The 15243-nt window shown below is 43.7% G+C and overlaps 1 protein-coding gene and 1 long non-coding RNA gene across 8 annotated transcripts in view; one reads left to right on the top strand and one right to left on the bottom strand.

Moving 5' to 3' along the window:
• The window catches only part of LOC146403307 (uncharacterized), an 897172-nt gene that overhangs the window by 415316 nt on the left and 466613 nt on the right, over positions 1-15243 (top strand). The window lies entirely within an intron of this gene.
• The window catches only part of MSRB3 (methionine sulfoxide reductase B3), a 167190-nt gene continuing 163627 nt past the window's right edge, over positions 11681-15243 (bottom strand). For all 7 annotated transcript variants that reach the window (XR_014803527.1, XM_021091957.2, XM_084956303.1 and 4 more), the window contains one exon: positions 11681-14858. Coding sequence is in view for 6 of the 7 variants with exons in the window: in XM_021091957.2 (XP_020947616.1) it covers positions 14697-14858 (162 nt within the window). In the remaining variant the exon portion in view is untranslated. The remainder of the gene's footprint in view (positions 14859-15243) is intronic.

The raw sequence follows: 15243 nt of genomic DNA, 5'->3' as shown, positions 1-15243 counted from the left end.
GGATGACCTTGTTTTTTTCATACCGATGTGAAAGGCCACACACTTTTCAAAACGCAGCTTATGTTTCATCTCTAAATGAAGCTGTCCTTAAATGCCACCCTCTCTTCTACATCCCCTTCCTGTGGCACAAATCATTCTTCTCACAACTGCGTGCGCACAATGTTTTGTTCACGCTTTCGTGTAACCTTATGCAACATTCCAGTGTGATGTGTACTTTGCCGCATGTCTGTTTTTCCAACTAACTGCAAGCAGCAAACCTGGGTTTTAAGCTTCCTGTGCCTGGCACAGGGCTTGGCACCTAAGCAAGTGCTCCGTCAGTGTGTGTTGAGTGGATGAGTTCTGTACAAGGCGGACGAGCAGGAAATAATAAAACAGAAAAGTTTTTTTTAAGGCTATTACTTGGTAAGATAAAATTTGTGATAGTACCTAGTGGGGAAGTCTTCGCATCTGTCAAATTTTGACATGACCTGCAGCACATACTAGAATTCTGAGATTCAGTACTAAGAAAAAAAGTCAGTGTGTGTGTGTGTGGGGGGGGGGGGTGGTTGAGGAGATCTTTATGTTTTTTCCCTAAAAATCTCTCCTTTTCCCTAAGGGCATAAATAGAAGCCTTGGGTGTAGAGAACCAGGAACCCCACTGGCCATGTGTGGGGAAAAGGCCCCTCCTATGTAATTGGATGTAAAAAAAGAAAATTTCTTTTCAACAGGCACAGGATTTTGGCTGAAGTTCAGCCACATACCTATTCTAAGCTGAATTTGGGTATAGCCCTAATAATTACAGTTACTCTTTAGAAAAAGCACCCAAGAGGTTTACCTGGAGATTTTTTCCAGATGTAAGCAGGTATGTGAGAAGCGCAGTAATGAAGATGTAAACCGGATGAGGCCATTTTGTGCCCACAGTCTTCTCTCCAGTCGGGCGAATGCTGGGAGATGTTCCCCAGCAATCAGGCAGATGATGCAACGCAGCCACCTAACAGACACCAGATGCCTGACTCGCCCTCCGAGCTGTAGTGCTAAAGAGAAGGCGGTGGGGGGGTAGGGGGAGACACACAAAACACCGAGTCTAAATGCCTTTGCAGTTATCAATCTGTCATAGATCATAATCAAACAGAAACAAACCTCCTGGTTCCATCGGTTCCTGGGGTTGGCCCATCATATGCCCTGCAGGCCTGCTCTGGGTATGGTTAGAGCCCTTGGGAATCTGTTCCCCTTCTTCACTTTCCAACTGCAGAGTCTCGCTAACCTAGTGACATTGCAAGGATACCCCATCTCCACGCCCGCACCCCCACCCTCACCCCCAGGCTCTAGATAAGGAGAGATTAACTGGATCAGCAATGCCAGAAAGGAAATATTTTGATCAAATGCATCTTCAGTATCACCTCTATTCTTCCTTTTTGCCATATGGATCCAGAGAGTGGCTTATTTTCTTATCTGGTGGTGGTTAGAAATTATTTGGAGTATTGGGGGAGAAAAGAAACCCTCCATCAATCACTGAAGTGTAAAAAAAATCTAGGTGTATGATGCTAATTAGCCGTCTCTGAGATAAGATAGTCATGCAGCAGAATACAGTGTATTTTGGAAGAGCAAATCACAATTAATTTGAAATAAATAGCAAATAATATAACCACATTCCCCCTACCCCCAAATAATACCTGCCTTACTGAACTGAACACCAGTCACGTGGCCATCGTCTACAGTGGAGGCAGTTCATGGCTGATTAGGGAGCAGAGCCTGGGAAGCCTTTCAACAAACCTGGATTTCAGTTTGAGCTTGGCCATGTACTAGCTCTGTAACTTAACTTCTCTGAGCATCGGCTCCAGCATCTATAAATGGGGATAAGACTACTACCTACCTCATACTAGAAACAATAGATCAAGTGCCTGGCTTACAGAGGTTACTTAATACATAATATCTTTAAGGTAAAAAGAAGCTCTATGGTGAGATCAAAGGAATTGGGAAGAAAGCTTCAGACAACCTCATCTCAACTCTCTCCTGTACTAACAAGTACAACTTCTCTGTAGTGCAAACCCTGACAGTGGCTTTTCTTTTTCTAGTGCAAGAAGTGCCTGATAAGCTTCAATTGCCAAGGCATCCAGTGCACTTGAAGGAAAGCTATCTCAAATAAACACATTGCAGCCAAATGTCTAGATAAGGAGCCAGGACATATGCACCTCCTCCACCCCCAACATGAAGCTCCTTTGTTTTAGAGATCTTGGTTGATTTAGATAACTGGCCACTTGTTTTTTCCTTTCTTTTTCTCTTTTCTCACGCTTTAAATTCCCACTCTTATGTTTTAAATTCGTCAATAAAGAGTGAGCCCATGAAAACCTAGGCTCCCATCCTCAACCCCAATAAAAGCAGAACCCCACGCCCAGGCTCACTCTCTACCTGTGGCCCCACTGTGTGTCCCAGATGTGCCTTGTACGCTCCAGGGCCTGTAAGCAATACACTTTTTTCTTTAGAGTTCCCAGGTGGTTATTGCCGAGGGTGTCTTACAACCATAATAAGAACCACAAGGGTCCAGCCAGTGGAAACATTGGTTTGGAGAAGGGAGATGTCTATAGGAAGCTCACTGGAGCCCAGGTGAGGGCCTCAGGGCATTTCCAGCCAATAGTACTACTATCTTACTCTCAGTAGGCCAAGACTGGCACAGTCTTGTAGGACTGCGTGATTGTCCTTGCAACTAAAAGAGCCGAATGCCCTTCACCTGCAACTTGCTTGCTAACCACCTAACTCAGGTGGTGGGCAACACCATCTGGAAAAGGAGCACCACTTGCTGGGGGATCTGTCAGGCTGCTATGTGCTTTCACATATCGCCTCTGTCAAGTGTGCCTGTGGTATCCAACCTGAAGGATCACAGCTGCCCTAAAAATCCCACAATCTCCCCAGAGCACTGAGATCGAGGCCATACGGTCCAGCAAGATGATTAGACCAGTGGACTTCCCAGCATGTCTCAGTGGTTAACGAATCCGACTAGGAACCATGAGGTTGCGGGTTCGATCCCTGCCCTTGCTCAGTGGGTTAGGATCCAGCGGTGCCGTGAGCTGTGGTGTAGGTTGCAGACGCAGCTCAGATCCCGCGTTGTTGTGGCTTTGGCATAGGCTGACAGTTACAGCTCTGATTCGACCCCTAGCCTGGGAACCTCCATATGCCGTGGGAGTGGCCCAAGAAATGGCAAAAAGACAAAAAAAAAATATATATATATATATATTAGGCCAGTAATTATAAAGGCCTTAATTGACCATTAATATGCATAAGAGTCTTCCACGCTTCAGGGCCAAGGGGAGCTAAGGAGGGTGACCTAGATCACAAGGCTATTGTCACTGTCCAAGGAGAAGCTCTGGGCCAAAGGCATGAAGACAAGATTTCATTGCATCAGGAGGACAGAAGACCTCTACCTGCAACCACTGAGTCACTGGGCTGTTCCCAGACTATGTGTCCTGAACCAGAAGAGTCAAACAGTCTTGCAACTGGAAACCAATGGCGTCACCAGAGGGAAAATACAACAGAGGCCCACGGTCTTTACTCGATGCTGTAATTCTTGTTCCCCCAACCCAACAGGATATCGTGGGTCTAATCCTTGGCAAAGCGTTGCTAAAAAAAATAAATAGACAAATGCAAGTGTTCTAAACATCCGGTGCCAGTGCCTTCTAAGGACCCTGAGGAGGTACACCAGCTCCCTGATAAATGCAAAACCCCCATGGAAGCCTGCTGAGCATTACTCAGTGCTGGCACAAACCAACAAGCCAAGGCTCTGATGTCATACTCCAGAGGCCTAGAGCTTTTCCCCACAGACCCTGTGCTTGCTGCACTACTGGATAAAGATCCCAAACCTGGAAAGGTCGACTGGGACAACTTGGAGAAGAGCAGTCACCTACAAAGAGGGCTCAAAGGAATGTTATCTGGCACCATTTGCAGTAACAACACATACGATTAAAGTAATGGGAGAAAATCAAGAAGTGGAATCGGGATCAGAAACTTGACCTTAACTGAGTTCAAACCTTTATGCAGCAGGAAGGAGGGAAACAAATTGGCTATTGCGAGTTTTCTTATTTGTTTGGAATGGGCTCTGAACAGCTACTCATGGCTACCAAAATGCATCAGCTGGCCAGCATCACTAAAGAGCCCAAAATTCATAACTTAAAAGATCAGTCCAGGTGATAGGCTTGTTTCCTCCAAGATACCACATACCCTGAGCCCCCTGGGCTGGAACCTCCATCCACTTGCACATGACCTCTTAGCATCCTCCAGCTCTTCCACCCTTTCCTAATCTTCAAGGTCAGCTTGTCTTCCCACCTGTGCATCCCACCCTTCTTCGCCGACATCTGCACCATCAACAGGCTCTTTTATCTGCAGAATCTCTTAGGGAAACTGAGCAAGGCCTGCCTGGCCCCACGTGAGGTGCTCCTGGCACGTTACAGCCGACAGGTCAGCTTCCCCGCCCAGACACAGTCCTGCACCAGCTCCACAGTGACAGCGATGCTCAAGCAAAGCCAGAGGGTGTGGGGAACACGGCCTGTCATGGCCGCAACCTCTGAACCCTAGTAGGTGGGAGGATGGACCCTGACTGTGGCATCCAGAGCCTGTGAGTTGCCATGAGGGAAACACGCAGACCCCGGGGCATAAACACAAAGTAAAGCTCCGTTTACCTCCCAGAGCTCCTGGGACCCCGACTTCCACCCGGAGAGGGCTTGTCTCGGCAAGATGTCTTTCCAGGCAACGATTTCTTTACTCAAGTGAAGCCTCCGGAATTCAGTGCTGGGTTAAAAAGTGTCCTCCAGACACGGCCAAAAGCTGTGTCACCCAAAAGCAGAGTCCGCCCTCTGCTAGTACAGACCGAGAGCCTCAGTGCTGGAATGTTCTCGAATGGGACCGAGGGTGCGCTCACCGTGGGCCCTTTGTCTGCCCAGGTCCCCTGGGTCCAGGGCAGCCGGGTTACCCTGACGAGAACCCACACCTGGCGTTTCTGCCGGACCTGCGCCTCAGGGCCCCGACCCGCCACCTGCTCCTGGACGGGACACGTGCCCCAGATTCTCACCCACAGAAATGGATTCCCGCCTGGTACAACCCTCTGTGGTCTCCTTCTGGAGGTGTCCGCGCTTGGACGTTAGCCTGAAAAGTAGCCCAGGGGCTTGTCCTCACCTCACCTCACATTCCCGCCACCCAGACAAGCGCAGACTCTCTTCAACGGGCACTTCCGGGAACAGGCGGAGAAGACGGACAGGGAACCATTCATCAGACAGAGGCGCCGAGAAGCTGCTGGCCCGGGGCAGAGGCGGGGTTGGAGGGCAGGCTGGGGTGTCCGGGTGGAGCCAGAAAGCCATTCATTCTGCCTCATCCGACACTGGGGTCAGCACACCTCGTCGTGACGCAACTCCTGACATGCGCACTGCCGGTTCACCACGCACGGCTGTTCCAAGACGCCTGGACCAAGCCAGGCACTGGCTAGTGGCATCCGCTCACCACAACTTTGCAGATAAAGCTACCTGAAGGAGCCGTCAGGGGCACTCAGTTGAGGGGCACTCGCAAAGGACCGCAAGGTGGCACAGCACTCTGGCAGCGGCACCTGCTCCTTCCTCCCTGTGGCCAGGCTGTGAGTCTGGGGAACCAGGTAGAACTAGAAGCATGCCTGACCAAGGTGGCCCTGCAGCTGGTTAGCGAGGCGTCTAGTGAGGAGGAAGCGGGAAATGAGAAGGCAGAGGCGCTAGAGCCAGCAACATTTGTATCAGGGTCTTTCCGCTCCTCGCTTGGATATTGCTTGGTGCTGGGTCCATCCTGTCATCAGTGACCACTGCTAAGTCTCACGGTTAATGAAAACATGAAGATGCTGTGCAAAATTGGCATAGTCCAGTGGGTTTTTCATTGTCATGGCCATGGTGACCGAAATGATCACCTCTTCACTTACAACCCTGAAGAGGCTCCACTTGACCTTGAGCCTCGAGAGTTATATTTACAGAGTACTCTCCCTAATTACAGGGTAGCACTACTACATTTTATTGGCACTGCCGTAACCAATCAAAAGACACTAAAACTCTTAGGGTAAAATTTACATGCTTTTACTGTCTCTTCAAGATAGATATCTTACCCCTGTCTTTGAAATGTAAACACCTCAGGAAGTAACTAAAATTCTGCCCACAAGCGCCTGAAATGGAAGCAGAGTGGCCTAGATTTGGGGCAAGGAGAAAGGGGCCTTTTAAAATACAGAATGTTATCAAATCTCTCCTGCCTCAGCTCTAGTCCACAGCCTTCCTGACATTACTTGTCAGGGACAAATATAAATCTTAAAAAAAAAAAGTCTCCACAAATATTAGTGAAAAGCTTTAGCCATTGGAGCAGGTAACTTTAAATTGTTCCATTTGCCAATTTGGACGCAACTGTTATCTGTAAACTACTGAGTTTTATATTATACCTGATTCACCGCTAAAATCTTGGAACAGAAGATCTCTGCATCTGTCTGTATTTTTGTGTATGTCTATGGATGCGTGTTATGCTTATGCGATTTTTTTTCTTTCTACCTCCAGACGACATTGCCAAAATTAATTTGTAAGAGCCCTACTTAATTGGCTTTAAAATAAGCTCTTATGAGTTGAGTATTCCTAAAACTCAGAAATATAGAAGCTAACCCAAATGTTTTTCAAATTCACATGATCCAGGAGTTCCCACTGCAGTGCAGCAGGTTAAGATTCTGGTATTGCTACAGCTGTGGCACAGGTCTCAGCTGCATCTTGAATTCAGTCTCTGGCCTGGGAACTTCCACATGACATGGGTGTAGCCAAAAAAAAAAAAAAAAAGAAAGAAAAAGATAAAACATGGTCTGGAATATTCTTTGATAAATAAGTCTGGTTTAAGTTTGGTTTAATTAAAATAGGAATGTCTTCAGAGTTATCAGTATTAAATATAATTCAGATAAACAACTTTTCTTCTACCTGGGCTTACTAGTCAAATAAATTCATGTTAAGGACTACAAAATTTGTCAGCAAGAAAAGTAGCTCAGCATGATGGCTGACTTTGGCTACTGTCTAATCAAGTTTTCTTGGTAGTCTGTCCAAACATCATTGTTAGGAGAAAATAATTTAGATAGATGTAATTAGAATAAGTGTTTAGGTGAACTTTTTAGCAATAATTATCTGTTATGGGATCTCTACTTAAAAAGAGTTTCCCAAATCTCTTCAGTAACCTGAAACTTCAGTTTTGCTAGGTTAAATTAAACGATGGGAATTTATTGAATGTCTAGATCCTGTCCACATAAGAGAAATTACTGAAACATTAATTGTTAAACAAATTTAAGTTTACCTACTTTTGACCTCTTATTACAGAGGAACTAAAGCTTCTGCCACATTTAAAAACTGTGCTGTGAGGTAATGTACGTTTCTAGAAATAATGAAATGCATTCATATATTTACCAGTCTAAAGAATGCTGGTATAATGGACAGTTCACAATTGCTTCCTTCTTAGTTTTAGCTAGAAATTAAAGTTTCTAAGGGCTAATAATTCTAATTAATATATGTAATTAAAGCTACTAAAAGCTGCTAGAAATAATGAGAGATGCAACTCTGTAAGGAAAGTTGGATGTGCTTTTTGGCTAAGAAAATGTATGAAGTATGGAGATATACTTTTTAAAGGAAAAGAAAGTAAATTTGTCATAAAGTAAAACTGTTTTAGAATGAGAAAGGACAAAATGATATAGGAAGTTGGGGAAAAAGAGAGAGAGAATTTTACTTTGTGTAGTCAAGATGGATAAAATGGAACGAATTTCAGTGTTTTTAAAAAAATAAAGGAGTTCCTGTCGTGGCTCAGTGGTTAACGAATCCGACTAGGAACCATGAGGTTGCAGGTTCAATCCCTGGCCTTGCTCAGTGGGTTAAGGATCCTGCATTGCCATGAGCTGTGGTGTAGGTCACAGACGCAGCTCAGATCCTGTGTTGCTGTGGCTCTGGTGTAGGCCTGCAGCTACAGCTCCGATTCAATCCCTAGCCTGGGAACCTCCATATGCCTCGGGAGCAGCCCTAGAAAAGGCAAAAAAAGACAAAAAATAAAAATAAAAAAATAACTTTGATATCGATAGTGTACTTATGTAAAACCAAAACTTATTTTCTTTCATCTGCCACAAGTAGAAAGCTTTCTGGAACTATTTCTCTTAATAAGATATTGTGAAAGGTTTTCCTTTACCTTTTAAGTAATCTGGCTAAAAAGTAGTTATGTTGTGTTTTATGAAAATAATTTCCTGTGCGTCATGTTATCTTAATCAGGTCTTTGATTACTTAAGAAAACTGTCTTCTTGGTTTTAAAAGAACTTAGTTTTGTTCACAACTATATAACCTTCTGCATTTGCCTTTAACATTTTTTATCATATTTGAGAGCCAAGTATTGTTTCATAATGACTTGTGATCCTATTTAGTCAAGTTTCCAAAACCTTTTGATATTTTTGACAAAATTCCCAAAATCAAATTTTAAGTGAAGTTGGTTTTTTTTTTTTTTTTTTGACCTGGAATTAACTTTGGGATTTTACAAAGAGCCCCTGGAACATCTCAGAAAATCTGTTCTCTCTCCTTATAAAAAGAGAAACATTAAATTGGGCTTATTTGACAGGTTAAATTACATGGAAAGATTGTCAAATAAGGAACAATCCTAAATTGTCTTTATGGATCTCCTTCTATATGATATATGTTGTTAACATAAGTATTAAATTTTGTGACTTTTTTACTCTGCTTTTTAAATTTATCGAAATCTCTAAAATTTCAATAGGTAATATTATCAGCAAAAATTTCAGTTATCATCTTAAAATGTTGTTTGTCACAAAAAGAAGCAAATTTCCTTGACAACTGCACTGTAATGAACTCTCATCGGATCTTTTTAACAAAGGGCATGTCAATGAGAATCCGTTCTCCTTTTACAAGGACACAAATGGAAACACTGGTTATATTACCACGGCTTTGACTAGGATGTCATATTTGAGAGAGAAAATGCAGAGATTCACATATGACCAGACAGCTTTAAGGAACTAAGGTTGACTTTATAGAGCCAATAAAGCCCCTTGGAAAAATTGGCCTCAAACCATATTTACAGGGTTCCGAGCAGAGGTTACCAGGTGAGTAAGGAAGGTCATTTCCCAGCAGGCACAGCGACTTCAGAATATTTGGGGGAAACTCGAGAGGAATTCATCCAAGTCCCTAGATACTGCAGGCACAATTAATGGCAAGTTTGGGGCTTGGTTCCTAGCCTAGAGAGGCTTTTAAAAGTTCGGTCTCAGATTTCTTATACATGATTCTAACAAAGCAAGCTTAAAAGAGCTTTTATGGTCTATCACTGTTCTTACTGGACTTATATGTAAATAATCAGGCCAAGTTTATTGCAACTAGACTTAATTTGCAAACAAGTTAGTCTTACTACAGTTATCGTTGATAGAAATAGGGATGATTGTGGAGAGAAAAATCATGTTGCAATAGAAACCACAATGCACACTTGTGGATATTGGATGCAGTTCTGTTCATTGCCTTTCAGGTTTTGTTTCCTACCGGAAACACACTGGACCAGATAATGAATTCTTGTTTCCTCCACTATCTGGCTTCAACTCTTCAAACTAACATTTTCAATTTTTCTCCACCTAACTGACTTGGAATCATTGAGAACTAAAACTGCCCTTTTTTTCCAGAGCCATGCAAGCTAAAGTGGGACAACTTGATATAAACTTTAAGAAGTCACCTCACTCCTATGTGGACAACTTTAAGAAGTCACCTCACTCCTATGTGGACAATCTTCATGCCTACTTCTATGTAGAACACTCAAAAAGCCACCAGAGACATTCAAACTGCAAACCAGGAAAATCTATCAGATTGCCACTGTCTGCCTTACTCCCTCGAAAGATGCTTTGAACCCACCGTCAGGAAATCTCGATCAGCTACCATCAGAACTCAGTAAGTGGAGTTGTAATCTCTCCAATCATTAACCTTGATGTGTGTGTTTTGTTTCTTTGTTTCTGTGGAAGTTGCCTCTTATTAAATACCTGATGCAGGAGTTCCCTTGTGGCAGGGTTTAAGGATCCAGCATTGTCACTGCAGCAGCCTGTGTGGCTGCCGTGGCGCGTTCGAGCCCTGGCTCGGGAACTTCCACATGCGCAGCCAAAAAGAAAAACATAATGAATAAATAAATAAATACCTGATGCAAATACTTTTACCACATGGACCTAACTTGGAGAACCCACCCGTGTCACAGCCTCCTGAAATAAGACACAACACTTTAACTGAGTTGATCTGTTCTCAGGACTAAGAGACTGGTTCAGGGAGATATGGAGCAATCTGCCAATTCAGGAGAGGTTCAAACCTACTTATACCAGATGGCCCAAGATGTTAAAATATTCCACAATCTTACCATATCTTTGAACAGATTCCCGGACCCCTGAGATCACTAACCTATTGCATGGCTTGGCTTTTCAAGTTTGGGACAATGGGTACAGACAGGATTTCGGACTATGGCCAGTATAATTATTATAGTCTTGCTACCGTAATCCTATTTATATGTGCAATTTCTGGGTTACAACATGCCCTACACCTGACTTTTAGTGTCTTTGCTCCCTAGGCCCTAGGCCATTCATGTCGTCGTCTTCTCGTGACTATGATGTTTCAGCATCACAGGGTGGATTGTAATACAAGCCTTGACAGTTGGCTTTTCTTTTTGCAATGCAAATGCCTGATTTAAGCTTCCATTGCCAAGGCATCCACTTCAAAGACAATTGGCTTGAAAAAACACATTGCTGACCCACAGATCCACATGATTAAAGAGCAGACTGTTGGACCCATCTCCATAGAAAGACAACCAGTGATGACAAAACAAGCCATTTTGGAGCATCAGCTAGAAAGGCTTTTAGAATTAATGCTAATTTTCTCACTGACAGTTCCAAGGCAGTGGTTCTGTAACTTGAGCAAACACGGCAATCACAAGGAGGACTGCTAAAACATATATTGCTAAGGCTGTACCCTGGAACTTCTGATGCAGTAAATCTGGGACAGGGCCCCAGAACTTGTGTTTGTAGCAAGTTCCCAGGTGAGGCTGATGCTGCCGTCTGGGGACCACACTTAAAGAGAAGCACTGTTCTAAGGTACACTCCATGACATTGCTGGCCTGTGAATTTTAGGATCCCAGGAATATGACTCACAGAATTAGCTGAAAAACAAAACTCCTCCTCATCACCTCACTTTTCCTCCCCAAATAAACAAGTCCACGGAACTAACCAAAAATTAAACTAAAATTTCCATAACAGATAATACTATACAGAAACTCTTCTGTTAGAGATATTTCAAGGTGAGGTCGTGTGAGCAAAGGGGAACTCCTAACATATTTCCCTAGAGACCAATCCTTGACAACAGTCTAAGTCTACTGTCAAATTCCTTTAACAGAAGCTTAAGTATCAGAATGGTATCGTTCCTGCTTTTTCACCTACAGAGTTAGCAAGACACAACTTGCCAAAGTCCATGAGGCCTCTCCTGGGGTCTGGGGTATGGAGAGTAGGACTAGACCCTACTGTCAGAGCCCCAGCTTAGAAATGCCCCATCAGATAAAATGCCCTCTATCCAAACTACAGACATGTCAGCTGGGTAGGGAGGTAAACGGAGCAGCCTATGGCAAACTCCAATGCATCTGCATGAGAAATGAGAGCAGTTTTCAGAAGTCAGAAACGAAAACCTTTTTATAAAGAAATTTTATTGCATAATTTCTGTATACAACAAACATAGGAAAAGGGTTTTTAATGAAAATTTCATGTCATTTTTCAAAAGATTTGAATCGCTTGGAGAAAAATTATTACAAAGCTATCTAAGGCAAAAATAGATAATCCCTTTCATCATATTCCATATTTAAAGCAAGGCATTTTCAATTCAGTTAACATGGAGAGGCTTTCAAATTGCTATATCATTGCATTAAGAGTTATAATTCATCTATAAAGTGAAAAGTTTAAACACATAGAAATGTTCTCTAACACAATATATAATGTTGCTTTCTTCAGATCCATTCTACATGAGTGTATGGACATAACTTTTTACACTCCAGCAAAGAAACCTGCGTCTCCTAATGGTACAGTGAGGGCTGGAGTGCAGAGGGGAAAGTCCCACACATTTCCTACGTTAAATGGCATAACTCCTGCAGATCACATACACCTCGCCATATTGACTCAGTTCATTGCACTCCATATCCTGCAAAAATAAATCTAGTGCTTGACAGCTGACATTATTGCTCACTTACGTTTTAGTAATATATTTCTTTAACATAAGACAGAAATATACTGAAATTTGATACCACTTAAACTCAAAAGCAATCTGAAATTAAACCATGTGCATACACCCCACTTTCTTTTTTTCAATGGATGTTGCATTTTTCTTAAAGTTGATGCTGGAAAATGTGGTAGAAGAAAAACAGGCTTTCCTTGAAACAAAGAGTAAGCATTAGAAGAGGAGCTTTTTGAGGGGAATGTTAAGCCCTACAATAAAACTGGAGGAACAATGAGAATCTAGAGTCTCTGGGGAGAGGGAGAAGGCCACCGTTTATCTTCCTTGTCCACCCCAAAACTGTGCTCGAGTCCAGCAAACCCTGGGGCAGGCCACCACCTAGAGCTGGAGCCACGAGAAGTACTGTGTGAGCCCCTGAAGGATGCACTGCATGCTCGGACAGGCGTGTCCTGGGGGACCCACCTCTTAGGGATCCTCAGGTTACTAGGCAATGTCAGGACACCCTCTGCAAGGTTGAGAAAGACTTCTGGGATAGTCTGGATGCTGAGGCTTCAAGGATCTTAAATTCTACATCTCACTTCTAGAAGGAAGTGAAACCTGCGAATTCCAGAGTGACCCCAGAGCCTGAGGTGAAACATCTGGGAGCTGAAAGAGGAAGAGCACAATGTATTTGGAAGTGCAAAGTTCCGTGTGGCCCATGTGACAATGACGAGTCACCAAGATGTCAGCGCCTCACCAGGAAGTATCTGGAGAGACACAGAAGGATATGGACGTGACCATACCAACATTCTGACTGATCGCAACTTTTCATTTTAGTTTCTCATTACTTCTTTAAGATTGTCAAGTGTCCCTCTTCCTTATTTTGGTCTTGGTGCTTACAAGGAAAGACATCGGTTTTCATAAGCTTTCAAAGATTTACAAAAATATGTTTAAAAAACTACATTTCAGGATTAGCATTCAAGGTTACAAACACAATATATATCAGTCATAACCTTCACACCTGGCTGCAGCAATACCAAGGAATGTTACCCCTGCTTGGAGCTATAAAAACCTTACTGTGCACAATGGCATCCAGCCCACCAGACTAAATGTTATACTTCCACCAGCAGAGCTTCTTAGAGTAAAACCAGCCATGTTGCTACAAAGAAAATTTTCTGGCTCTTGGCCCAACTGTTTCCATACCAATCAGCTAAGTTAACCTCCTCTCTGTTTCTTTCCATTTCAAATGTCTGGGCTTCGGCCTTTGAGGCAATTAGAACCAGATCAGTTAATTTTTACAAAACTGATCATAATTGTATAGCAATATAGTAATATTCCCCTGAGAGTGTCAATTATTTTACAGATATTGTTAAGTCTGTGTTATATACATAAAGAGTAAGCTAAATAGTTTGTCCCTTGTTACAGAGCAGATGAGCGGGAAGGGTGGGACATGAGCTCCTGCTATGTCTATTTTAACCCCCAGTGTCCTTCCAGAGGTCATCTGGCCAGCCCTGTGCACCAGGTCCCTGGCCCCTTCTCTCCGGGCTCCGTTCTTTACCTGTGGTATCTTGTCAGCCCTTCTGCAGAGCACTGGACATCTAGTTACCCAGGCTTCCTCCTTGGCCTTCTCTGCTCTCTCTTACGTCTGCTACCTTGATGAAGTGTGCTGTCCCAAATATTTTATTTTACACAAGGAATTCACCAAAATGCCCTGCTAGCTGCATCTGGTATTAGGTGTGGAGGGACAGACTTATAAAAGGCCATGGCAGGTGTTCTGTGTGAACTTTGGACAAAACGGGGCTCAACCTTTTACAGTTGCCTTACATTCCAATGTTTTCAATGAAAAATAAAATAAAATAAGGGCCTAACCATGAGGTAATGTTTACTTCTCTGCCACAACACTCAGTGCGCCCTCTCAGATCTGGCAACAATTTAACATAAGGAAAGACTTTAGACCTTCACACCCTTTTAGTGAGAATAAACGACCTTAGCTCAAACTTTCCACAAAGCTAAGAAGTCTCATAAGACATCTCTCCATCCTTATCTTAGGTGGATCTGCACAAATGCCTCGCGGCCATATGTCTCCCAGGTCTCAAAGCCCTGCCTTCCCAGCCCTGGGTCCCGCACTGCAGAGGAGATCTTGATGTTTATGTTTGAAGGCCAAGCACCTTCTGCCTCTGAAGCAAGGAGAACAACAACAACAACAACAACAAAAAAGAAGCTATGTGGGCAAAGAAAATAATGCCAAGCAGTAGTTGAGTGGCTGGTGAAGAAGCCTCACAGAGCTCTCTCCAAGGGTCACTAAAGGTATGAACAGTTCCCGATCTAGTCAATAGCAAAATGCACTGATGGCTAGGGCATCTGTTTAGCAGAAGAAGAAAAATATCAATAGCATAAAACTGCCCTCCTACTTTTGAAAAAATAGAGCTGAGATAGAGGATACTGGGTTTGTCATGGTAGGTGCGCCTTAAGCGCACTTGTCCGCCGGCTCTCCGGCCTCTACAGCTCGGCCCTATTGGTCTGGGCCTGGCCGTCCCCCTCGCTGCCACCTGCGCTGCTGCTCTCCGCAGGCGTGAAAGACAGGGACGCTGAGTTGATGCAGTATCTCTTGCCGGTTGGACGAGGTCCGTCGTCAAAAATGTGCCCGAGGTGAGCACCGCACTGCAAGAGAAGAGCACAAAGTAAGCGAACAAAGCGTGTACAAAACAGACTTGGTGGGGAGCTCACACTCAGCGGTTCAAATGGATGAGCGGCCTGTAGAGGAACGATGGAAACCACGGTGGATGGTTTCTAATCTGCCTGTCAATAGCTGCAAGGATGGTTTCTGGCAAGCTTGGCACCACATGCTGAGAAGAAAAAAAAAATACCAGAATTGTGCATATCAAAAATCATTTAGGAGCCACTGTATTTTTTGATCTGTGAAGCCTCTCGGCCAGCTGAAAAAAAATGACTGCAGTAATTTTATGAATTGAGTTGACCCTTCATCTCCCGTTGTAAGAAACATGGCAGACTAAAATTTCTACCCGCCTCCCACCCCCATTGCTTT

This window comes from Sus scrofa, chromosome 5 (assembly GCF_054392235.1).
Source record: "Sus scrofa isolate SSC_HxYL_T2T_F1_AM1 chromosome 5, Sscrofa_HxYL_maternal_Yorkshire_Landrace_v2.0, whole genome shotgun sequence".
Taxonomy (NCBI): Eukaryota; Metazoa; Chordata; class Mammalia; order Artiodactyla; family Suidae; genus Sus; species Sus scrofa.
This window is presented reverse-complemented; position numbering and strand designations above follow the sequence as displayed.